Raw genomic sequence first — 25,000 nt, forward strand, 5'->3', positions numbered from 1 at the left:
TGGGGACGGAACACCGGTCCTTCTGACGTTTTGATCCTTATCGGGATTACTGCTTACTGGAAAATCTATACATCCCTTAATTCTAATGTTGCAGCTGGCCTGGGATGTTCGCTTTTAAAAGCTATGAGTAAAGTATTTCGAAAAAACGGCAAAAGCAATGACGTGAAAATTTGGAAGTCTGATCGATGTGCTGTCCTGTTGTACTCTGGAGTGGCCTGTGATGAAACCTTTTGCTGCTTAACTCTTCTCGAGGGCTCTTCTGAACCCTTGTTATTGTCTCTAGAGACTCATCACGTGGTGAAATGGTTCCACGAGCTAGCCCGCCTTCTTCCTGCCTTTCCTTCCGGTTCTTCAGGATTTCCTCTACCATGGCTATTGGAGATCTGAAAATGAATAAGGCCCTTTAGAGACGCCACACTGTAGTGGTCAGCGTGTGAGCAGTTGAAGAGATTCCATCTCACGTTATACTAGGAAGGTTGAAATTCGAGAAGACCGTCTCAAGATGGTGTGCGTGCGTGCGTGCGTGTATGTGTATGTGTGTGTGTGTGTGTGTGTGTGTGTGTGCATTCAAGTGTGAGCATGCTTCTAGGCATTGTTAGCAGAGCAGTACTCTGTACAAAGGTTCTGTTTAATCCACATTTGGCTTTCTTCTAAAAATCCTATAATTCATAAAGTTAACATGTCAGGATGTTTATTAACTTTAGATTTATAGAGCTTAGTGGTGCTCATAGGAAATGATTGATTGGAGAGCTACTGTGTTATAAGGAATCAGCAGCAGCCAGCAGTTTAATTCAGATTAAGTCAAATGCCTCAGACATCAAAACATACCATTTTTATACATTTTTAATCACGGTTCTCCAACTTATTGTGAATTAAATTTGTTTTAATTGCAACACAGGCATTTGCTCGACGTGCATTAGCTAAAATTGATGAGTTAAGGCAGCTGGAATTAATGAGTTCCTCCCAGTGTCAGGAAGAGTCCCGAAAATATTACAGAGAGGCCACGATAAAGGTATGAAAATTTCATGAAATGGAAGAAATGTACTGCACAGCGCTGTTGATTAAGCGTTCAATCTTTGCGGCTGAGGCGTGCATCCTGTTGCGATTTCATATGTGATTCTTCTCTTGGAGACAGATGGCCGTGATGATCTTCAAAAGAGGAGTGTATGAGTCTAGGAGAAAAAACAAAGCTGTGTTTAGACCGAAGATCAGAATTAACCTAAAGGAAGCCCAGAGTGTAAGTCTCCAGGGCCTTCTCTAGAAGACCGTTTTGCAGTATGCCTGTGCTATTCCTTTGTACGTTTTAAGCCTAGTTGCTAATGATTAAATCCTGCCCCAGATTTCAGAGCAATGGAATGTCTTTCCAACTGAGATACGGTCTCGCAGCATCCATTTCTCTTCCCTGTGCTTTACATTATCCCAGTTTTGCAACGGTAATGGCTGAGAGGCGGAAGATGAGCTTGGGAAAGGTTTGCATGCAAGCCCCTTGCAAGTGGACAGTCCCGAGTGGGTCTGCCCAGGCCCTTGCCTTGGGCCACTTGACATTAGCTTTCAGGTTTTCTCATTAGGAGTATCATGAGCTGGGCTATACGATAGCACCGAACAGTCCCCACATCTCAGAAGATTCAAAAATAATTCCCCGTTGGAGTTAGGAGCCAGTAGGGAGTCACCGGGGGCCTGCTGAGTGGCTGTTCAGGAGGAGGCCTGGGAGCAGTTCTTATGATTCAGACATTGCTGCCTTCTCTGCTGTACGGAGGACAGAGAGCTTAGGGGAGCCATGATGCCCAGCATGGAAGTGGTATACTTCTCCTGTGTTGTATGTAACTAATCACATGGCCCCTCTCAACCTCAGCATTAAATACGGTCTGGGGGGTGTGTGTGTGAAGCAGATACTCTTTGTGGGGTTCAACCCTTCCCTCCCACCCTGCTGTCCTCCCTCCCTCCCTTCTTTCTTTACTCTTCCCTGTCGCCTTTCTGAGCTCAGTGTCCTCTGGGCTCAATTCTCCTTCCGATTGTTGTAGACGGGCACCAGCTAGCTCTCCTCTGTGAGCGGCTGGCTGTCCGGGGACTGGAATGTGTCGGCAAGTGGGGGAAGAGGATGAGCAGGCTCTGACAGAAGAGCCTCAGAATCTCCGATCCTGGGAGGGAGCCTGGAAGGCACCTGCTGTGTGTGGTGCTTTCCCACTACGTGTGAAGAAATCAGGGCTCAGAGTGTTTCTGTCACCGGCTCGGGGTCACACGCCCCAGCAGCACTGGAAGGTGACCCCAGTCCAGTGCCTTCTCATAGTGCCAACTCCAACTGCTCTCTCCTTAGAGCTCACACTATTCAGGGACGACCACCTTTCCCTTTTAAATTAATACTATTTACAAATGTTATCTTGGGCACAGGGCCAATCCACTGTTATGGAGCATGACTATTTTGACTATTGATCCCTAAAGAGTATCTACTCCATACCTTTTTTTTTTTTTTTTTTTTTTTTGAAAGACAGGGTTTCTTTGTAGTTTTGGTGCCTGTCCTGGATCTCGCTCTGTCGACCAGGCTGGCCTCGAACTCACAGAGATCTGCCTTCCTCTGCCTCCTGAGTGCTGGGATTAAAGGCGTGCGCCACCACCGCCCGGCCTACTCCATACCTTTAAAATCATATCCCACACTGCTCAGTGCTCTCCAGTTGCTGGGGCTGGTAGCTTGCCACACCTCAGGCAGGTTCTTATTTAGCTGTTGGAGGGCCAACATCTGGTATCCTTAAGTTGTAATGCTGCCCCCTGTGGAGAGGGAAGGAGTGATTTGTTTTCCCCTGTTACAAACCTTTTCTTTTCCCTGGAAAAGAAACCAAATTTAGATATCTGAATCTGCAGGGCTTGAAGCAAAATTAAAAATATCTTTAGAAAATGTTTACATTTCTAGATAAAACCATATTAAAATTCAGTTATTTGGGGCTCCTTAAAAAAATCCCGTTGCTTTTTTTAAGACAGGGTCTCACTTTGTAGCCTAGAGTGGTCTAGAATTCACTATGTATCCCAGCCTGGCTGTTCTTTTCACCAATTAGTGGCAAATATCATTTCATTTATGACACTTCTAATTATTAGAAAGCTTATTATAGTATTTAAATATATTCTTATTTATTTATATTTATTTATTTTATTTTATTTTATTTTTTTTGTTTTTCGAGACAGGGTTTCTCTGTGTAGCTTTGCGCCTTTCCTGGAACTCACTTGGTAGTCCAGGCTGGCCTCGAACTCACAGAGATCCGCCTGGCTCTCCCTCCCGAGTGCTGGGATTAAAGGCGTGCGCCACCACCGCCCGGCCTTATTTATATTTTTAAAATATATTTTTAAAGCACTGTTTTAACCTCTAGTACGAATCTTCAGAGGAGGCCTCACCTCTGTTGAGAAAGAGAGAGAGAGAGAGAGAGAGAGCAAGGCATAGACTTCAACTTTTCTTGAGCTTTTTTGCTGTACGGTTGGCCTGCGGAATCAAAGACAAAAGCCAATGAGTCAGGAAGCTAGTACTGGGAAAACATGGCTCAAGGCAGCTTTATCCATTTCTGTCTCTCTTTCCAGCTTTGCCCCTAGAAGAAGAAATAAACAAGGGCATCGTGGGAACGTGGCTGGCATTTTCCAGCTGGATATCAGTTCTGGAAATGCCAACTTACAGGCACCAGTTTCCCTATTGGCAGCTTACAGGCAGAGACCAGGCCATTTGTGAGAGGCAATAGTTTTTTTTTTTTTTTTTTTTTTTTGGTTTTTCAAGACAGGGTTTCTCTGTGTAGCTTTGCACCTTTCCTGGAACTCACTTGGTAGCCCAGGCTGGCCTCGAACTCACAGAGATCTGCCTGGCTCTGCCTCCCGAGTGCTGGGATTAAAGGCATGTGTCACCATCACCTGGCGAGAGGCAACAGTTTTAAAGCAAACACCTGTAGGTGAAGTCACTCAGTACAAAGGAGGGTGGCCGGATGTGTCAGAGGCCTACACAGCCGCTTGCTTTTGGTATATAGCCGATCAAACCTTCCATAGCAGTAACCACTAAACCCCAAGTTATTTACACCATAAAATAGTGTTTCAGATTTGAGTTCGAGGACATTCTGCATAAGTATTTCCTGCAGCATTTATCAACACTGTCTGACCTAAACCCACAGATTTTTTTTCTGGACATTTGGCCTTGGATCTAAAAGACATCCCCAAGGGATTTCAGGCCAACAAAGTTTGAGTCTCTCCTCCCTGTGGCTGTCACCAGGGTGCTACAAGGCACGTGGAGACAATACGACCTTGATAAATGGCCACACTAAGTAGTTTTTCTATACTGCCCTGGACACATCGGCACATAAGGAACAGCGGAGTCCTTGGTGTCGTGACTTCCTTAAATGGAGTCTGTAGTGGGGTGTAGAAGGCCCCAAAGCAACTGTCCCACTATCGGACTGACTGCTCCGTCAGCACCAGGGAAGCCGGCAGTCGCCTTGGCCTCCTGGTAACTTCGGCTTTCTTTCATGTCTAGATGGTGTGGCCACGGACGGTCACGGAACGACTGCTGGATGAGCTGTTTGATAGCACCTCGTCCCGCTTTCTGGCTGTCTTGGAAGCTCTTTCTGACTCAAGCAGGCGAATCCTGCAGACTGGACCTCTGGTGACGGACGAAGTGGAGCTCCGCGATGTTGTCTTAGAACTGTTCATGGCTGGGAAAGAGCTTTTGATTCGTAAGTAAATGTTAATATTTTGTGGTAGACACCGATAACAAACACCTTCAGCATGATTGCTCATATGTGAGAAATTAGTATCAAATTTACATATTAACCTTGAATCCGGTGACCAATAATTCATTTGTAGTGTTTTCCTTTCCCCTAGATTACTCATCATCTTTGAATAATGACAGTTACATTTCTTTCTTTTCAGGCTTTAATCTCTTAATGTTTCCCCTTCATTTCCTGATTTATTGCACTGACTGGAATCACCAGAGACACAGGCTGATGGCTGCGCTGTCCCAGTCTTACCATAGATGAAGAACCTTCAACACTGGACCATTAGTTCAGACATTCACTAGAGGGATTTATAGACGCTGGTGTTTTTTTTTGTTCATGGGATTGTTCATACTCATTAGCACTGAGTGTGTGTGTGTGTGTGTGTGTGTGTGTGTGTGTGTGTGTGTGTGTAGACAAGAGGTTGACTTCAGGAATCTCCCACAATGGTGTTTTTTGTTTGTTTGTTTGAGACGGGGTCACTGGTTCTATTAGACTGACTGGCCAGCAGGCCCCAGGGATCCTTCTCTTTCTTCTTCCTTAGCTCTGGATTACAGCGTGCCGCCATGCCTGGCATTTTACCTGGGTAAACTGAACTCGTCCTCATGACTGACTGAGCCCTCTCTCCAGCCCCACTTTCCATTCTCTTAATGGTCTCTGTTACGACAGAAATTACTAATTTTATTTTTATGTTTTGTGTCTGAGTCTTTGGCCTGCGTTTACGCTTGTGTACCACTGTGTGCCACAAGAGGGTGTCTGTTTCCCTGGAACCAGAATTACTGATGGTTGTAAGCCACTATGTGGGTTCTGGGGAGAGCGGCCAATACTTTTAACCGTTGCGCCATCTCTCCAGACCCCAGACACTCTTAAATTTTCACGTAGTCCAGTTTGCCAATACATCCTTTATAGATAATCCTTTTTGTGTCCTATTTAAGAAGGCTCTGCCTTCTCAGTGCCCTACATGTGCTAACATGTTTTTTCTTCTATAAATTCTGTTGCTTCATTTCTTGCACAAGGTCCACATTGATGCTGTTTCTGTGGGTATGAAGTAGAGATCGTCATTTGTTTATTCTTGTGGCTGTCTAGTTGACACAGCACCATTTTTGAAGACAGCTCCCTTTCCTCATTGACTGTAATATCCTTATCATCAGCTTACTCGCATCTTGTTTCCTCACTCAGCAGCATCCTCCAGTGAGGTGTCCAGTTGTTGTGTGGCAACTGTCCACTATTACTGCTGGGTGGTGTGTTGTGGCACAGACGCGCCAGTTTGTTTAACCATTTACTTATGGAGTGTAGTGGGTAGCCATTCCAGCTTTGACCTGGAAGTTCCAACCCCCATTGAGGCTTTGGTAACTGTCACGCCTACAAGGCAGGGCTGAGAGAGGACTCTAAAGACCCGAGATCCAGATGCGCGGCTCTCTTGGTTCCTGGACCCTGGATGCTGGAGCTAGACCAAGCAGAGTTCTCCAGAGAACACCGCCGGACTGCGCTACACCTTTCCCAGATCCTGTGAACTATCCCTTCACTTGTGAGTTACCCCACAAGTGGAGTGGGGTAACTTTTAACTATGTGGAGTGGCCTCAATAATTTCACCAATAATGGGGAGACATTTGCGTTGTCTCCAGTTTGGGGCTATTAGGCATAAAACTGCTTTGAACTTTTGTTTGAAAATACCGTATCACTTCTGTGGTCTAATTGCTCACTCCTGTGACGACTGTATATTTAGTTTTGGGAGAGATTGCTGTCACTCTCTCCAAGTTTACTGTGCCATTTATTATTCCAAATTGCCGTGTGTGAATGATGCCATCTCATGGCATCACTGATAGCATTAGTGTTCCCACTGTGTCCGCCCCCCCCAGCGCGGGCCCCCCCCCCCCCCCCCCCCCCCGCCCCAAGCTGAGGACCGAACCCAGGGCCTTGCGCTCTACCACTGAGCTAAATCTCCAACCATTTCTAATTTTTTTTTTAAATTTTAGTTTATTCTTATAGGTGGATAATAGTATCTCCCTGTGTCTTTAATTTGTATTTTCCTAATGGCTAAAGACACTGAACGGCTTTTCTGCCACCTGAAATCCTCTTCCTCTTTGCCCTACTTTGTAAATATACTACTATTTTTTTCTTTTTTTCTGTTCTGTATACAACCTCTGATCACTGCTTTTCTAAGACACTCAATAGTTTTATTCATTTGTACTTCTCGTGGTTACTTTCCAGTTTTCATTGCGTCTGTTTAAATTTAGTTCTTTTTGCTCAAGTCTGAACACTGAGGACTTTAAGGAATGGATAGAAAGCCTTACTTTATAAGGCTTGTTTATTTTAACATCTGCACACTATATCTCCATGTCTTGAACACAGGGTCTCAGTGGGGGAGTTTAATGTTAGTTAAACCTCATCGTTCTATAGACTTTAGATTTTATACTCTTATCTTTCTTATGTTATTATTATGTTTCACCACACTGGGTCCAGCGATGCAGGAGGCATTTTGAGCTCTTGCATTTTTTTAATTTTTCATTCCTTCTCTGTATCTACCTTTCTTTCTTCATACTAAACAAATGTCAACATTTTTACATTCATCACCAACCTCCTGTCTTATTTTTCCCCTCCTTTTTCTTCCTTTTTGTCACTTCTGAGAGGGCTCCTCAATGTGAATTTCCACATCACTCATTTGTGTTTTATTTTTTTCTGTCCTGGCCTTCTTCTCTCCACCAACCCAGTTTATACTTTAAGCACTGGTAGACTTCAGACGCAATCCCTACTCGTTCCTTTCTCTAGGGGCCCAATTCTCACTTCATGCTTCTGAGGTCTTCTCGCTTCTGAGAGAACACTGTGCTTAAATTCTCATTCTCTCTGCTCCATTTTTCGGCTTCCTGTGGTAAAGGATGCTTACTTGGTGGGTTTTCTTTGAAAATACTTGCATATTTAATTTGCTTTCCACATGAACTTACCTTCTGTGGCCTTGCAGTAGCCAGCTGATTTTGTTTTTTTCAAGACAGGGTTTCTCTGTGTAGCCCTGGCTGTCCTGGAACTCACTCTGCAGGCCAGGCTGGCCTCAAGCTCAAGGGAATCTGTCCACTTCTGCCTCCTGAGTGCTGGGATTAAAGGCGCACACCACCACCTGGAAGTAGCCAGCTTATTTGGCTCTAATGTCTACCTAGGAGGAGATATAGGAAGCCAGATGTTAGCTTGAATAACTTTAGTGTGTGTGTGTGTGTGTCCACCTGAAGGCAGTGAGCCTCTGACCCCATACTTTAATGAAAACAATACCTCATGTCTTCATTTAAAAAGTTCTGAGAGAATTTAATCCCAGCACTCGGGAGGCAGAGCCAGGCGGATCTCTGTGAGTTCGAGGCCAGCCTGGGCTACCAAATGAGTTCTAGGAGAGGTGCAAAGCTACACAGAGAAACCCTGTCTCAAATAAAATAAAATAAAATAAAAAAAGTTCTGAGAGAAACTGGGGAAGGGGAAACCATGATCAGAATATTTTATATGAAAAAGAATCTATTTTCAATTAAAAAAAGTTCTCAAGTGATGTCTTAGTTAGGGTTTCTATTGCTGTGAAGAGACACCATGACCATAATAATTCTTATAAAGGAAACATTTAATTGAGGCTGGCTTATACTTTCAGAGGTTTAGTCCATTTTCACTGTAGCGGGAAACATGGCAGCATGCAGGCAGACATGACGCTGGAGAAGGAATTGCGAATTCTACACCTTGATTTGTAGGCAGCAGAAAGAAACTGTGTACCACACTGGACATAGCTTGAGCATATGAGACCTCAAAATCCACCCCACAGTAACATACTTCCTCAACAGGGCCACACCTACTTCAACAAGGCCACACCTCCTAACAGTGCCACTCTCAATGGGCCAAACCTTCATGCACATGAGTCTATGGGGACCGTTCCTATTCAAACGACCACAAGTGAGAATTTCTTGGATCTCACTCACTCAGATTCTAAACCTTATCTCATCGCACATACCCTGTACACAGCTTTTACTGAAACAGGAGGAACACGTTTCCTCTTCTTTATGTATTCAAGTTCTTCCAAGCAGTCCCCTTACACTGGGTCCTCTTTCATCTTTTTCCCCGGGTGTCTGTGAGATGGCCAGATATGCCCAGAGAGTTGCTTATGTTCACTGCTCTCGTCTTTCCTTCTACTAAAACATCAGGCAGCCTCTGTCCCTATCGTGCTGTTGAAAACCTCACAGATGCTCTCCTTCCTGCTCAGCGGAGACTCCCTCCTCGGGGCTGCGTTCCTACGCTGTTCTGTAGGTTCTGTAGTACTCGCTCCTGCTGACTCTGTTTTTCACTGAACACTCTCCTTGGCAGGCTTTCCTCTCTCTGCCCTCACTTTTTTGACGCTGTTTCTTCGCGTGCTCATAGCCGATCCTGCCCACTGCTGTGAATTATGCTACTGATGACCTAAAAGCCACACTCCCTTCTTAGTCTTCTTTTAATGTCAAGGTGCCTATGAAGCTAATTCACGGTTGCAAGCTTTTTTATGGTCTACACTTCTCCTCCTCCATCTTAAAACAAGATTTATTTATTTTTATTTTATGCGTACGGGTGTTTTGCCTGAATGGATGTATGTGCACCATGTGCCTGGTGCCCTGTGTGCCCTGATGTCTACAGAGGCCAGAAGAAGCCACTGGATTTTGTGGAACTTGAATTATAGACACTTGTAAGCTGCCATGTAGGTGCTGGCAACCAACCTGGGTCTTCTGTGAGAATGGTTTTCTTAATCCCTGGCCATCTCTCCAGATGGCCGTGCTCCTTCTTCTGAGTGGCTTTAGCCAGTGTCCTCCCTCAGACCCATGTTGGATGCCCTTACTATTTGTCTCCATAGCACTGTGCATTTGCCCACTTCGGTTTCTTATTCGGCCCCACCCACTACCCTGAAACCTTAGCGACAGTGAGGTTGGGGACTGTGTCCTTGTCTTTTTTTTTTTTTTTAAAATCATTGTTTTCCTAGAGCCTGATAGTGTCTGACGGTTAATGTCTAATAAATGTCTCTTTGCATGAATGACACCCAGACATTCCCCTCTCCTTTTCTAGTTTCAAATGTTAGTACACATGGAAAACTTGATTTCCCAAAAACGTGTCTCCTGGAGCATGTGGTGGAAAGGAAAAATGTCATTTCTGCGCTCGCTGCTGTAAAATTTGCAAAATTGGCTTTTTCTTACGAGGAATGGGGATTGTTTGAATCACTAGCTGGACAGCTTATTTACTTTCTCCAGGTAACACATGCAAAGCTCTTCATTTGTTTTCTGTTCTGTTAAAATGGCGTGGACTTGCTAATTACCTTGTGGGGTATACTTTTCTCAGAAGCAGGATAGCGTCGAATTGAAGAAAGCAGAGAAGGATTTAATTCTTCTGGTGGCAGTAGAGCCACTGATCAATTTAAAGAAAAACAAAGGCTCGATCTTCCCTCTGGAAAATGATAAGCAGGCACAGCCCATTCAAGTTTATCTAAAACATATTGCTTGTCATGGTGAGTATTTAGCTGCATTTTTTAAAAAAATTGCTCTGTGTGAGAAAAGATGGTCTTTTCAGGCGAGGTGAGACAAAGCATGGTCGAGGCTGAAGAACTAGGGGTGTGCCTGGTGACGGAGGGTTCGGCAGCCATGACTGTGTGGCTGGGAGCAGTGGAGTTTGGGAGTGTGGTAGGTCAGAAACAGCTGGTGTCCAGCGATGTGATGTCACCACGCATGAACAGGAAGTGGGAGGTGAGCAGGGCTGCTGATCAAAGGGCAAAGGGCAAAGGTGGATGGGAAATGGCTGAGCAAAGAGAAAGTTGGGTTGTCCCTTCTCTCCGCATGCAGGGTTTTCCGTTGTAGGACTTCAGTGATTTAAGTGTCATTGTACAGATAATTTAGCATCTAATCTGCCTTTAGATCAGTGAGCTTTGTTTATTTTCTGTAGATGAATTGTTGAACAGTCTTATTAAATAAAAAGCCTGGAGCCAGATATCGGGGTTAAAACTTGAGAGATCAGAGGAATAGGAAAAGCCATAAGCCAACCTCACCTTACCGACCCTCAGCTTCCAAAGAGACCTACTTCCTGTCTACCCATGCCTATCTGCTTTTCTGTTCTGCCATCTCATTTGCTTTCTCTATCCAGTCACATCACTTCCTCTTTCTGCTCAGCTCTGTCACTTCCTGTCTGTCTGTACAGACCTCCAGACCGCCATGGTTAACTAGTGTTGGAATTTAAGGCGTGTACCACCACACCTGGCTCTGTTTCCAGTGTGGCCTTGAACTCACAGAGATCCAGATGGATCTCTGCCTGCCAAGTGACAGGATTAAAGGCAGGTGCTACCATTGCCTGACTTCTGTGTTTAATGTAGCGGCTGGCTTTTTCCTCTGATCCTCAGATAAACTTTATTGGGTTGCACAAATAAAATACCACAATTTCCCATGTTCTTTTGGGCATCACATAGCTGCTCCCTCACAGTAAATCATTTGTACCCATAGTGATAGACTTTCTTCTTCTATCAGTATCTGAATCAATACCTTTATACATTTCTCCAGCCGCCACATTTCAGATCATCCTAGCATTGCAAGCCTTCTCAACTTCTCTTTGGACATAGTTGGCATGTGTGTTGTGGATTAATAACAAAAACATTAGTCTATTTAAACTGAGTTACAGCTACTGAGATTAATTTTGACAAGAAAACATTTTAAACAGCGTACTGGCATGATAAACGGTCCGGGCATCACCTGTGCCATTTTTGTGGCACTTCTGTGTTTTGTACTCGAGGCCTAGAAGTTGGTTTCCTGCTCTCATCGTCTGCCTTTGGTTTGCAGAGTCCTGTGTGAGGAGCTGTGGGTACTCAGAAGACATTTTTCATTTGGCGGCAATTCTTCATTACTGTGTGTGTACCCCTTCCAAGGTGAAGAAGTAACTCTTTGGAATAAGTTGTAGCAGTATGGGAGGAAGTGTCTTTTAGCAGTCTGGCCTAGCTTTAAAACATGACGAGATCGGCTCCTAAAGTTCTTAATTATTTGCTCGTTAGCGAACACATCGTTGCGTCGGTTGCTGGCTTGGAGCTTTTGGTTCCTTTTTATTGTCTCCACCCTCCCCTCCATTCTCTCCCCACCCCTCTCTCCACCCTCCCCTCCATTCTCTCCCCACCCCTCTCTCCACCCTCCCCTGCATTCTCTCTCCCCAGTTCCTCTCTCCATACTCCCCTGCATTCTCTCCTCACCCCTCTCTCCACCTTCTCCTGCATTCTCTCCTCACCCCTCTCTCCACCCTCCCCTGCAATCTCTCCTCACCCCCTCTCTCCACCCTCCCCTGCATTCTCTCTCCCCACTCCCTCTCTCCATACTCCCCTGCATTCTCTCCTCACCCCTCTCTCCACCTTCCCCTGCATTCTCTCCCCACCCCTCTCTCCACCCTCCCCTGCAATCTCTCTCCCCACCTCCTCTCTCCACCCTCTCTGCATGCTCTTCCTGCCCTTGCCACTTTACCTTTTACCTCTCCTGTTCTTTATTATTTTTAATACAAGAAGTTCAGAAAGAGAGAAGGAGACTTTGCCAGGTTAGAGAGGACTCGTTGGTTCACAGACTTGGATGAAAATGTTTCAGACTGTTTTTTTTTTTTTTTTTTTTTTTGAGAGCTGAACTAGTTCACAGAGTGCTAGGTGAGACTCAGGGAGTGTGTGGTTCCCGCTTATCTGTGACTTCCTGGTCACTTACCCATGGGAAACCACGTGGGTTCTCTCTATCTGTTGACAGCAGTGAAGGCACTCGCCTTAGTCCACTGATCTGGGACACGGGAAGCACTTACAGGATGTTGCCTGACCCACACTGAACGTTACAGACACACATCACATTCTTCTTACTCACGCACTCATCATTTTTGTTTTTAGGGTATTCAGCCTGATAAGGACATCGTTGTGGACACAATAACATTCTTATGGCAGAAATGCAAGCTTGGGATTCAGAGGATCAACGTGTCCAGAAGCGACTTTGCAAAATATTCTCACAAGATCAGCACCAACAAAGTACTCCCTTTTGCTTTCCTTTCACATGAGTTGTGCTATTTTTATTTTTTAATTCAAGTTGAGTACGCATTTCCAATCTAGGCCTTCCCTAGGATCTATCCCCTAACTCTCATCCTTTGAAGATGTGTGCGGTAGGAAGCTACTCTTTATAGTGCTTACTGAACCTTCTCGGGATGTGTGCTGCTGGGCCCTGGCCCAGCTTGGTTTCAAAGAGTGGAAAACGGTTTCATTTTTAAAGGAAGGAACAAATACAATGTGTCTAGGCCGTAGGAGCTTGGATGGCATTTATCAAGAAGAGTAATAATAAGAGTATGAATAAGTCAGGAGCACCAGGGTGCTTTTCTCTCCTCGATAATACATATTAGAGTACTTCTCATAATATATGTTAGAGTGCTCTTCATAATATATATTAGAGTGCTCCTTGATAATTTATATTAGAGCTCTCCTTGATAATGTATATTACTTAACAGAGCTGCCCCCCCCACCCCCGCACCACTGGAAGGAGAAAGTGGAGGATTTGAGCATTATAAAACTGGGAACTTAGATAAAATATTTAGTGACAAATGTTTTACGTCTAGTGTGCCTGAGCTTCCTACAACTGATTGTACTGATCTAACATTTTGGTCATGTTCTCTTTTAAGTGATGATATGGGTAGATAAATACCGATTCATCACAGGTCTCAGAGAATGCTGGCTGGTTCAGGTGCTGTCCTTTGGTGACCTAGTCATGAAAGTCCATTTCTGAGCACCTGGAGTGGGGCCAGAAATACCTGCCCACTTGGCCGCCTCTGTACTTTGAGAATATAGCAAATATTGATGATACGGAACAATAACATCATAAAGTTTCCATTGTGTAAACACATTTATTGTTAAATATTTCATTAAATTCACTCTATGTTGTTTATGATTAAGATACATTAATAAAGAGGCCTATATAATGCTTGGTTGTGGTCAGGGAGAACTAAAATTTGATAACTTTGCCTCTTCATACAATTTACTCTTAATTGATTTTGATTTGCATTTTCTTTTTGTAGTGGGTTTATCTCCTGTGGCAGATAAGTGAAGTGATTCACTGCTATCAACTGGAAGATTTGGACATTGTGATGGTGTCGGAGATCACGTTACGAATAACTGAGATCTTAGAGTCTTTGGGGAGCCCCAAAAGAAAATTCAGAAAATCTGCAGGTAAACAACAGATGAAATGCATGATGAGACTCTTAGCATATGCATGGACAAACAGCGATGTAAACATAAATTAGAATACAGGATAACTGCCGTCCACAGGAGCTAGGCATCTCGTTAGTGGGCTTCATCGATGCTTTGTAAGGAGAGAGATAAATAGGTAAATAGGGGAATGGTAGGTTTGAGGCTGGACAAGGCCTCTCCCTCATCTGCATATCCCCCTCCCCATTCCTAATCGCCACACACTCCACCTTGGCCAACCTCCTTCCTCTTCCTTCCTCTCTCACTTCCCTTTCATGTCTTTCCTCATTCATTTCTCAGCAAACACTTCATGAATGAAGAAAGTGTGTTTGTGTGCTGCTGCATTCTGGGCCCTCACCACACTGCCTGGCACAGAGAGACTCTCCAATGAGTATTTGTGCGAGGAAGCAATGGTCTGCCATTTTTATTATCTCATTCCTAATTTGCTGTCACAGCTGCTCCTCAGGGCTGTAAAATGGCGCCCGGTTTCCCTTTTCAGAATTTTCATAGTATCCAGTAGGATAAGTAGGCTTTGTTTTTGTTCTTAATGAGATGAAGTCTCAGTTAGCCCAGGCTGGCCTTGAACTCGCTGTGTAGCAAAGGCTGCACTTGAACTCCTGATCCGTTTGCCTCTACCCCAAGTATTGGGGTTGCAAAGGGTAACCTGTGTTACCATTCCTGGCTCACCTTCCTGCCTTTCTACACTCCGCAAGTTCCTCTTCCAAGCTCCTTGCCTCATATTTATTATTTTATTATCTTCTTAGCTTATGAGTCTAAAAAGTATTTTCTATCTTTTCTGCAGCCAAGAGACATTTTCTAGATTGTCTGTTCCTGGAAGCAAAAAGCCAAAATGATTCCATCTTTAAAAGTCTGTTTCTTATTCAATTTTACTGTTTCATGCACGAGTTACTTTTGGAAGATAATTGTTTTACACTGTTCATAACAGGGCTAAATACAACCTAAGGCTTTCATTCTTTGTTAAGAAATTGCCATCAACATTGGAATATCGGCTATTTATGAATGAATACGTTGTTTCATTGGCACTATTAAATATGTTTTTAAAATAGGAAATGTAGTGTTGCTTTAAAATATTTATAATTTATATTCCTCTAGTTTGGGCTGGATTTCTTTGGTATTTGTCTAAGTCCATAAGGTTGTGCATTCTTTTAAATGGATTTTATTGAACACAGGGATGAGCAATGACTAAAGACTCCCCTGGTGCTGCCACCTTGTGGAGAAACAATTCTTGAGTTTTTTTCAAGATTATTTGATATAAGTAAAACTTAAAGTACACGAAAGAGACATTTTGATATCTTGTCAAATTCTGATGATGAGTCATTTCTAAGATCATTAATTAAGAAACATAACTGATTTAGTAGACTGGTTTAATAATCCGGATTCACTCCTGTATTTCCAATTTTGTCTCCCCCTCCATCCTTCTGTATTTCCCTTTTTTTCCTTCTGTCTTGCTCTCATTTCTTCCTCATCTCTTTCTTTTTCCTCACTTCCTTTCTTTTTCAGAATTATCTGCAAAAAAAGGGCCTGAGGAGTTCCCTGGGACTCCAAAGGGGATCCCGGAAGTCCTTCCAATATTAAAGGTACTGCAATATATTTATGGAGAACATGTTTAAAAATGTGAATTTTTATTTTCAATATCAAATTTACAAATGTATAGTGGTTCATTATAGAAATGTCTCTGGGTGTTGAAGCTTGAAGAATTTCTGTTGCTGTGTGTATTGATCACTACAGACATACCTTCCCACTTGGCCTTTCCTCTAGAACAGGTTCCATCAGTCCTAAATGAAAGTTTAACACAGAAACCTGGACAGTCTTAGTGTGTGTCTGTGTGTGAGTTTGTACACATGAATGCAGTACCTGCAGGAGCCACAAGAGGGTGTTAGATCTCCCGGAACTAGAGTTATGCAGTTGTGAGTCACTGGAGGAAGGAGGTGTTGAAATCCAATCCGGGTCCTTTGTTGTGTTTGTTCCTTCCTTTAAAAATGAAACTCCACCTTTAACCATTAAGCATTTCTCCAAGGGAGGTCTTGCCATTACATTATCACAGCTTGTTTGAATATGTCCTGAGTCAGAGATTTCAAGAGTGGGGATGCTCTGCTCAGCACATGCCTCTGGCAGGCTGAATGAGTTCTTACCTGATTGAAATGCACCAAGGATGCTGATGGCGCTCGGGAGTGCTTAGTAAGCTTTGTCTTGAAGGAGAATGGGTGGGGAGCTACATGGCGGTTTCTCATTGTTTGCTTTTCTTACAATATTTGAATTACTTCTCTACATGAGCATTGCTCTCTATTGAATGGAGCAGCCTCACATACACAGCCAACATCTACCTGTTTGGAGGCATTGTCCAGAGCAGTGCCTGTCGCCTGTCCTCTGTGATTCTGGTCCTGTGCTTCAGGAACAGAAGTCATAGCAAACAGCCACGGATGATTTTAATTAAACACAATAGGTTCCTTTTCTGTGGAATTTCCCAGGGGTCACTTTGCCTATAAGCTGTGTGATTTTTCTAAGGCGATGTAGAATACCATGTGTTTTATTATCTGAGAACAAAACACTTCTTATTCATTGTGGAGCATGTACCAGGGCCCCCCTGTGTTTTATGGATGACTTTCGAAATGTTTCCCTAGCGAGGAAGCCAGTGAATATTTTGATTTGTCTGATAAACTGTAGACTAAGTTATGAAAGTTGCATTGATATTGGGGGGTGTTTAACAATATACAAAACAAAAATATACGACTTTATTGTCTTGATATCCCATGTCATTTTCTATGCCCTCACGCCCTATTTCAGTTTATCATATATATATATATATTGTTTATATATTGTTATCATATATAAATAATAATAATATATATAATTATATATATTGTTTTTTTGAAACAGGGTTTCTCTGTATAACAGCTCTGACTGTCCTGGAACTCACTCTGTAGACCAAGCTGGCCTTGAACTCACAGACATCTGCCTGCCTCTGCCTCCCGAGTGCTGCGATTAAAGGCGTGCGCACCAGCGCCCGGTTCATATTTTTAACATGTCGTATTCTGCTGCTTTTTGTAATATTATTTTGGCGGCACTTGCCCTGTTGGTTGCTATTAGCTCCTCTCGCTGCTATCTTTTTTGAAACCTCTGGAGATTCTTATAATGAAGCTTAAGACATTGAGTATTTTTGGATAGTTTCCCTTAGGATCCCTGATGGACTGGTTCTGGAACCCTCCCAGGTGCTAACATCAATGAGCAGGCTGTCTCTTGTGTAAGGTGGTACAGTGTTTATCTAGAAGCTGGGCTTGCCCTCCTGGATACTTTACTGTCTCCTAGATTACTCTTAATACCGAACACAGTGAATTCTGTAACTAGTATACTGTATGGTTTAGGAAACAGTGCAAGAAAATGTCTGTATACCTTCAGTAGATTCAGTATTTTCTTGATTCTTTGTGTGTGTGTGTGTGTGTGTGTGTGTGTGTGTGTGTGTGTTCCTATGTGTGTTGATGTTAGGTTGGAACCCCTAACCCGACTTCCCCCGACCCCGCCCACACTGAGAAAACTCTGAACACAGGAATGATGCCAACAGTCCAGTTCCACGTTTCTGGCAGGTGATGCAACCCACCTTTCTAACATGGCCAGCCCACTCAAGTGCCTACCCAGGGACTGAGCTTTTGACCCGACTTGGGCACAGTCCCAGCTCCTGGCTGACACGTCATCACCCCTCACCAAATGTCTATAAAACCTCTCTGCCTTAGCCTGGGCACTGGACTTCCCTGGCCCCTTCTTTGGGACTGGTGAACCCACCCAGGAGCAATGCCAAATAAACCTTCATTTCTCTGCTTTTAATCTGGTCTCCCCTTCTTCAAGATGCATACTCCACCTAGGGCCAGGCTTTTCCCCCTCCCCCCACCCAAAGACAAAGGCCGAGGGCCAGCCTCCTCCCCCCTCCCCACCTCTCTCCTTCTCCCTCCTGCTGCTCCTCCTTCTTCTCTACTGCTGCAGGCTCTGCCTGAAGGTCAACCCCATCCCCCTACATCCACTTCCTTCCCACCCTCCTTCCCCTTCCACGATGTCACAACCCACACTCTGGTCCCCATCTACACACTGGCCTACCCTCCTTGAGTCCTCCCCTGTGGCTTCTCATACGTGGTCCCAGCAGACCACCGCTCTCCTCTGCACTCCCTAAGAGATGGCCTGGGCTGAGGGGCTGTTCGGGTTCATGTCCCTTTCTCTTTCCTCTGCCTATACCAGGGAGTTAGGCTGTCTTTCCAAACCTGTGGCCAAACCTGGCATAACCTTTACGTCACCCAGGCCTCTGCTCTCATGCAGACCAGACTCACTTAGTGGACAATACGGTCCCTGTGGGTGACTGAGCAGTGCTGGCTATGGAACCCAACTGGGTTACCAGCCGGGTCAAAACGGCCGCCAGAGGAGGGACCTCATGGTCCTCTCTCTGCCTCCTTCAGGTCATGGAGACTGTCTCAAACAAAGTCGTTAATTTTAACAAGCTGACAAGGATCTGGCCATTTTTCCAAATGGACTACAAGAGACCATGATTCAACCTGCCTTGACCCAGCCTCCCTAGTGGCAGCCACAGTCCTGGCTACCCATTTCATTTCTCAGTTATCTCCAGATATTAAACACACACACACACACACACACACACACACACACAACTAAACTAAAAAAAGCTAAGAATGGTCCCCAAAGCCCTGTGCAGGAGTTGGTAAGGGTGGACTTTAAGGTTTTTAATGGCTGAGAGGAGGTGGCAAAGTCTTCCCGACAGGCTTGGCTACAACATAAGGCTATATACTCCAGGCCCCAGCCTTGGTAGCTCTATTGAGGCTGATGGGCACTCCCAAAGAGGGAACAAGGGGGGTGGTCCACAGGGCCCCGTCCCACCTGGGTCCTGCCAAAGTCAACTCCACCAGGAGCCTGCTTCAAGTGCAGCCAGGAAGGCCACCTGTCCCGTAGCTGCCCCATCCTTGGCCACCCACTAGACCATGCTCTGTCTGTCTGTCGGCCTGGCCACTGGATGATGAAGGACCCCTGTGTGGGCTTGTCCTCTGTGCCACACCAGGGAGGTCCACCCCACCAGCACGGGCACCTCAGACCCTTCTGGCCTTCAAGACCCTTGGCCTGGCAGAGGACTAATGTGCCCAGACTCTGAGACGCCCATCACCCTTGCCACGCTCAGGGTAATGCTCCAGGTGGCAGGTAAGTCCATCACCTTCCTGGTGAACATGGGGGCTACCTTTTCTGTCTTGACCTCACACTCAGGTCCCATGGTTCCCTCGATTTCTGTCACAGGGTGGATGGAACCGCCTCCTTCTCACCCAAGACCCTGCCACTTCCTTCACTCTTGAAGGATGATTCTTCTCACACTCTTTTCTGGTCATGCCTGTCTGCCCAGTGCCTTTACTTGGCTGCCACATCCTCAGCCACTTTGGGGCCACTCTCTCTCTGGCCCCCATAATCTCTGCGGACTCCCATCTTCTTCCTATGGTTGCCTCACAGGTCCCTACCCCATGCTGCCCGGTCCCTACCCTCCCGGATCTGGTTGACCCTCAAGTATGGGGTATCTGTTGTTTGTTCTTTCTCTTTTGGGGGACCCATCACCCAGCTCCCAAATAAATCACATGGAGGCTTATTCTTAATTATGAATGCCTAGCCTTAGCTTGTCTTGTTTCTTGCCAGCTTTTCTTAACTTTACATTAACCCATCTGTCTTTGGCCTCTGGGCTTTTACCTTTCTCTATTTTTGTCTGCCTTTCTTTCTTACTCCATTGCTGGTTGTGTAGCTGGATGGCTGGCCCCAGATGTCTTCCTCCTTCTCTGGCTACTTCTTCTCAATCTTCTTCCCCTCCCAGATTTCTCCTCCTATTTATCCTCTCTGCCTGCCAGCCCCGCCTATCTTTTCTCCCGCCTTGCTATTGGCCGTTCAGCTCTTTATTAGACCATCAGGTCTTTTACACAGGCACAGTAACACAGCTTCACAGAGTTAAACAAATGCAACAAAAACAAAAGTAACACACCTTAATATATTCTACAACATATCTCCATCCCGGTGATCACTAGCCACCACCAGTCAATCCTAGTTGGCCTTAACGACCCCTCTTCCCTCCCCTCCAGACCCCAGTTTCTCATTATTGAAACCCATCACCTCAGCCTCAAGCCCATTATTACCCACCTATCTCAGTGACTCCTAATCCTTTGCCTTGCAACACTCCTGTTCTCCCAGTGTGTAAGCCCCCCAGTGCCTACCAGCACCTACCAGCGCCTACTGCTTAGTTCAGGACCTCTGCTTGTTACCGAGGCAGTCATCCCAGCTCACCCCACGGTCACCAAACCTCTTCCTCTCCCTGACTCTGGTGGCAGTCCTCCTTTTTGCCTGGCTGGCCCCTATTATGGGACTGGTCATTCTCATTTGTCTATTTTTAATTCTATCCCCTTGCCTTCATCAATTTCTCCAGGAATGGATTCATGAGGTCTCTAGGGCAGCAGTTAACCTAATGCTCCTACATTCCTACCTCCTTTTGAACACCAACCTGCCAACTTCCCCCCTCTCCCCACATCATCTCATGCTAGCAGGAAGTAGCCAGATCTGAACCAGCAACCATATACCCAAAGAGGTATGTTTGGTCAGAACCCCTTCTCACCCCTGCACAAGCTGAGTAACGCCGGCTACCCTACTTCCCCCGACCACGCCCACACTGAGAAAACTCTGAACACAGGAATGGTGCCAACAGTTCAGTTCCGTGTTTCTGGCAGGCGATGCAACCCACCTTTCTGACATGGCCAGCTCACTCAAGTGCCCACCCAGGGGCTGAGCTTTTGACCCTACTTGGGCACAATCCCAGCTCCTGGCTGACACGTCATCACCCTTCCCTAAGGTCTATAAAACCTCCCTGCCTTAGCCTAGGTGTGTGACTTCCCTGGCCCTGTTCTTTGGGACCCATGAACTAGCCCAGGAGCAAATAAACCTGCATTTTTCTGTTTTTAATCTGGTCTGATCTGGTCTGCGAATTGACAGAAACCTATCAGTTGAGGCCAGAGAGCAACCTTAGATGTTGTTCCACAGGTGAAATAGGCTTAAAAATTATGTTTATTTAGGGTACACGCACGCGTGCGTGCATGCGTGTGTGCGTGCGTGCGTGCGTGCGTGTGTGTGTGTGTGTGTGTGTGTGCGTGTGTGAAGGCATGCACCATGGAGCATGTGTGGAGGTCAGAGGACATCTTGTGGGAGTTGGTTTTCTCCTTCCACAATGTGGATCCTGGCTGACAGTGTCATTACTACTGAGCCTTCTTACCAGCCCTGCAAGTACTCAGTTTAAAAGTACGATTTCATCTTTCCACCACACTTGGTATGACAGGTAAATCCTAGGAAACTTGGTACCAAACAACTGCCATAAAAGGGGTGCGTGTGAATTTACCTTCTCAAATGAATGCTTGTTTTCTAATTTTAAGGTCCAGGGGTACACATTTGAATTCTTTATTTTTAATTGTGTCTTGTGGAGAGAGCTAGATTTAAGAGATCTCAACTGGGAACAGAAACTGGTCGCGTGAGGGGCGGAGGAGGCATGATTGCCCAACAGTGGTTTGTCTCGAGCTCCCTTGTAGTGTCTACACAAGATGCAGCTTCTCATTTCTCACTCCAGACACAAGCAATCATAATTTCAACTCAGGTGGGTTCTTAAGGACACTAGAGTTTGAGAATCACAGGTTTAGTGGGCTAGCTCTTATTCTCCATGATGTGATGGGGGAAGATGCAGGAACCCAAGTGAGAATTAGAAAGGGCTGGGTTTTCTGGCTTGAACTTTTCTACCAACTAAAGCCACTGCATAAAATGGGTTTCCTAGGTGTCGGGCTTCTCACAACCGAGAATCCAAAGGCCATTGAAGAGCTATTGCTACTGAGCCTGGAGTCAGAAAATGCATCATTTGCTCCAAGTAGTGTACTACAATGTCTTGAGAAATTGCCGCACTATGACATGTGTGATGAGGAAGGTGTAAATGTCAGGTATTAATGCTGTGTGGTGCACAGTCTGCTCAACTGTAGCGGCACGTGGTGGCTGGAGTAATTCCCAGGTGTGCCCCGGAGCCTAGCGTTTGTTCTGGACAGACCCACTGTTGAGTCTTGACTAGGATGTTGACTGTATGAACTTGAATGAACCGTGTGATCTGTTCAAGTGTCTTCATCTGTGAAATTACAATGGTACCTGTTCTGCTGGGTTGTTATCTTCCTTAATGGACGTATTAGTGGCACTTTGGAAACAGGGACCTTTATGTATGTTAGCTGTTTATGTTTCACGGGGAGTTCTGACCTCAGCTTTGGTCTCAGATCTACGTGGAAGGGAATTATTGTAGGAGAGTCCAGGATTCATGTATTCACTTAGCAATCCTTAGATGAGAAAAATTATATTTCCTGTATACATGCAAATTACTGCATGAAAAATATAAGGGGTACCATTGTGATGGCATGGTTTAAAACAATTTCAAACTTTTGCAGGATACGTAGCGTCTATTCAACAAATGGATTGATTATAAAAAGACGCTAACTAATGAGTAGTCTTAGTCTTCTAGAGCCCGGCAATTAAAAGACTGTGCAGTGTATTATCCCTGGACTACAAGCAAGTTTTAATTTAGTGTTGAAGACAGGATGCTCATAGTGGTGGTGATGGTGAAGATAACGGCAGGATGCGGGTGTGTGTGGGGTCTTAGAACATTTTTGGTGCCAAAAAAGGTATCCCCAGGGGTGGGGCAATAGCTCAGTCAGCGAAATACTTGATGAACAAGTGTAAGGACCTGAGTTCAATCTCCAGGACCTGGGTAAAAAGCCGGTGTGATGACTTATGCTTGTAATCCTAGGGCCGAAGAGGCTGAGATGGGCAGATTGCTGGAGCTCACCGGCAAGCTAACTGAGCCCACTTGAGAGACCCTGACTCAAGAAAGAAGGCACATGGCCGCCGAATGTTATCCTCCATGTGCATGGATGTGTGTACCTGCGAACACACACACACACACACACACACACACACACACACACACACACACCCTTAGTGACCTCTGTTTTTGGCTAAAGAACAATCTAGATGACTTAAAAATTTCCCTTTGGGAAGACACCTAGACGTTTTGGACAGAATTGAACAGATATCTTCAAGCACACTGCAAAATTCACAAGAAAGTAAGGAGAATTCTAGAGGCCAAAACAGAAACAGGAAGTGAAAACCAGAATGGTGGGCACGCAGGTGGATGCCACATCAGGTTGCTGGGCATTGTTACAAGCAAGCATAGCTTTTTTTTTTTTTTTTTAACAGCTATCTAGGGGAAGGAGATAGAACTTCAGCTCGTGAAAGATGGAGTTGGCATTGAGGCTCCCCGTAAAGTTAGAACCTACAAAAGACTACATCCTAGAAAAAAAAAATACTGTAAAAGTATATTAGAAAAAAAATCGGTTTTATAGGGAGATATTTCAGGTTGAGTCCTGAGAGGAGGAGTGAATGGGAGAAAGTCTCCCCACCAATGATTTGCAGCCTTGGCTGTATCCTCAGGTCAATTGTGTATATTCCCGGGAAGTGAGGCTGATTCAACATTAGCACTCTGTAATGCAGTACAGCACATTCCCACACCAAAGAGTAAAGAAAAACACGGCCATACCAGTCCACAACGAGATGCAAACGAACCTTTGACAAAAGCAACAGCCAACCTTTCAAAACATAACGCTTAGCAGCTGGAAACAGAAGGTCTCTCACCCAATAAAGCAAACCACCCAAAGACTGTCAATTAATGTCCTAGCTATGGTACAAGATTAAAAACTGTCCCTTTATTCTGATACAACCACATTCGGGTAGGCACTATTTTCCTATTCAACGTATTTTAGAAGTCTTAGACAAATGAAGACTGAACCAGAAAAAGAAAAAAAGAAGCAGTAAAGACTGTACAGGAAGTGATCATTTGGTTACAAGCACAGACACAGCTCATCGCAGGGTATTTAGCTGTAGTGGTCTACATGTCCGTCAGCACATTCATAGTGATGGTGACATGCTCTTCAGAATGGCATCTTCCATCCTAGACGAATATGAGTCAGCCGAGCATCCTTGCATTTCCTATCTGTAGTCACCTTTGGATTCAGGGAACTCCTGGAACTGCATTTGCAGCATGTCACTTCTGGACGGTCCTAGGTGGCCAGTCTTCTACGGAGGAACATTTGACCGAGTTTGCAATGAGAGGTTCTTATTCTGCGGGAGCGGAAGGAAGATGTGAATTTACCCGCCGTGCTGAGCAGGCTCTTACAATCCATCTGTACCACTGTAGTAGGTGCTGGTGCTTGAGGTTGCTGTCAGCTTCCTCCCAAGGTCCCTGAGTCACAGAGACTCCGAGGAAGCTCTGGAGAATTGCAGGGAGATAACTTCTCACCAACAGTTGAAAAACATGGGGGATCCAGGGTTGTGTGCATTCAGCCCCTTTCTGCTTGGGGTATTTAGAGAGCTCCTGTGGCATTACCATACTCTGCCTGAACCACTAAGGTACCAACACCAGTCTGAGTCTGTGTTCGAGTGAAGAAACCACCTGGAAGAATTTTATGATGGAGAAATTAAAAAGCATTTAAAAATTAAAAAGTGATTTTACATATTGGTCTCACCTGTATGGTGAGAGTGGAAAAAAAATCAGGTAGCACAAATGAATGATAAAAGATTCAGGGGAAGTGGTTCCTTGTTGGGGTAGCGAGGCAGAGTGACTTTGTGGATGGTAGCCCAGGGCGCTTTGGTTTTGTCCATGTGTGTAAAAGATTGAGAGAAAAGCACTTGGACATGGCTGATTGTTCTTTGTTCTGTACTAGTCTCCCTGTGAGAATAACAATGCTAAAAAAGATGTGTAGACTTTGAAAATCATTCTGTGTTGTTTTTTTTATGAACCCAAAGTCTAAATTTCCAGCTCTTATCTTCTGAGATTTAAAAAAGTAGCAAGTTTTCAAATGTAAGTGTGTGAAAGAATAGCTAAACTTACGTGAAGTTCATATTTAACATTTACCTATGTGTTGGATGCAAGTAGAGTTTTGAAGACAATGAC

At 44.9% G+C, this 25,000-nt stretch overlaps 1 protein-coding gene across 1 annotated transcript in view; it reads left to right on the top strand.

Moving 5' to 3' along the window:
- Cfap54 (cilia and flagella associated protein 54) overlaps nt 1-25,000 on the top strand; it is a 299,598-nt gene that overhangs the window by 29,914 nt on the left and 244,684 nt on the right. Inside the window, exons 7-15 of the mRNA XM_059245690.1 lie at nt 899-1,012; nt 1,136-1,237; nt 4,493-4,691; nt 9,783-9,964; nt 10,053-10,218; nt 11,534-11,619; nt 12,601-12,735; nt 13,770-13,920; nt 15,460-15,536. Coding sequence (XP_059101673.1) covers nt 899-1,012; nt 1,136-1,237; nt 4,493-4,691; nt 9,783-9,964; nt 10,053-10,218; nt 11,534-11,619; nt 12,601-12,735; nt 13,770-13,920; nt 15,460-15,536 — 1,212 coding nt within the window. The remainder of the gene's footprint in view (nt 1-898; nt 1,013-1,135; nt 1,238-4,492; nt 4,692-9,782; nt 9,965-10,052; nt 10,219-11,533; nt 11,620-12,600; nt 12,736-13,769; nt 13,921-15,459; nt 15,537-25,000) is intronic.

This window comes from Peromyscus eremicus, chromosome 18 (assembly GCF_949786415.1).
Source record: "Peromyscus eremicus chromosome 18, PerEre_H2_v1, whole genome shotgun sequence".
Classification (NCBI taxonomy): domain Eukaryota; kingdom Metazoa; phylum Chordata; class Mammalia; order Rodentia; family Cricetidae; genus Peromyscus; species Peromyscus eremicus.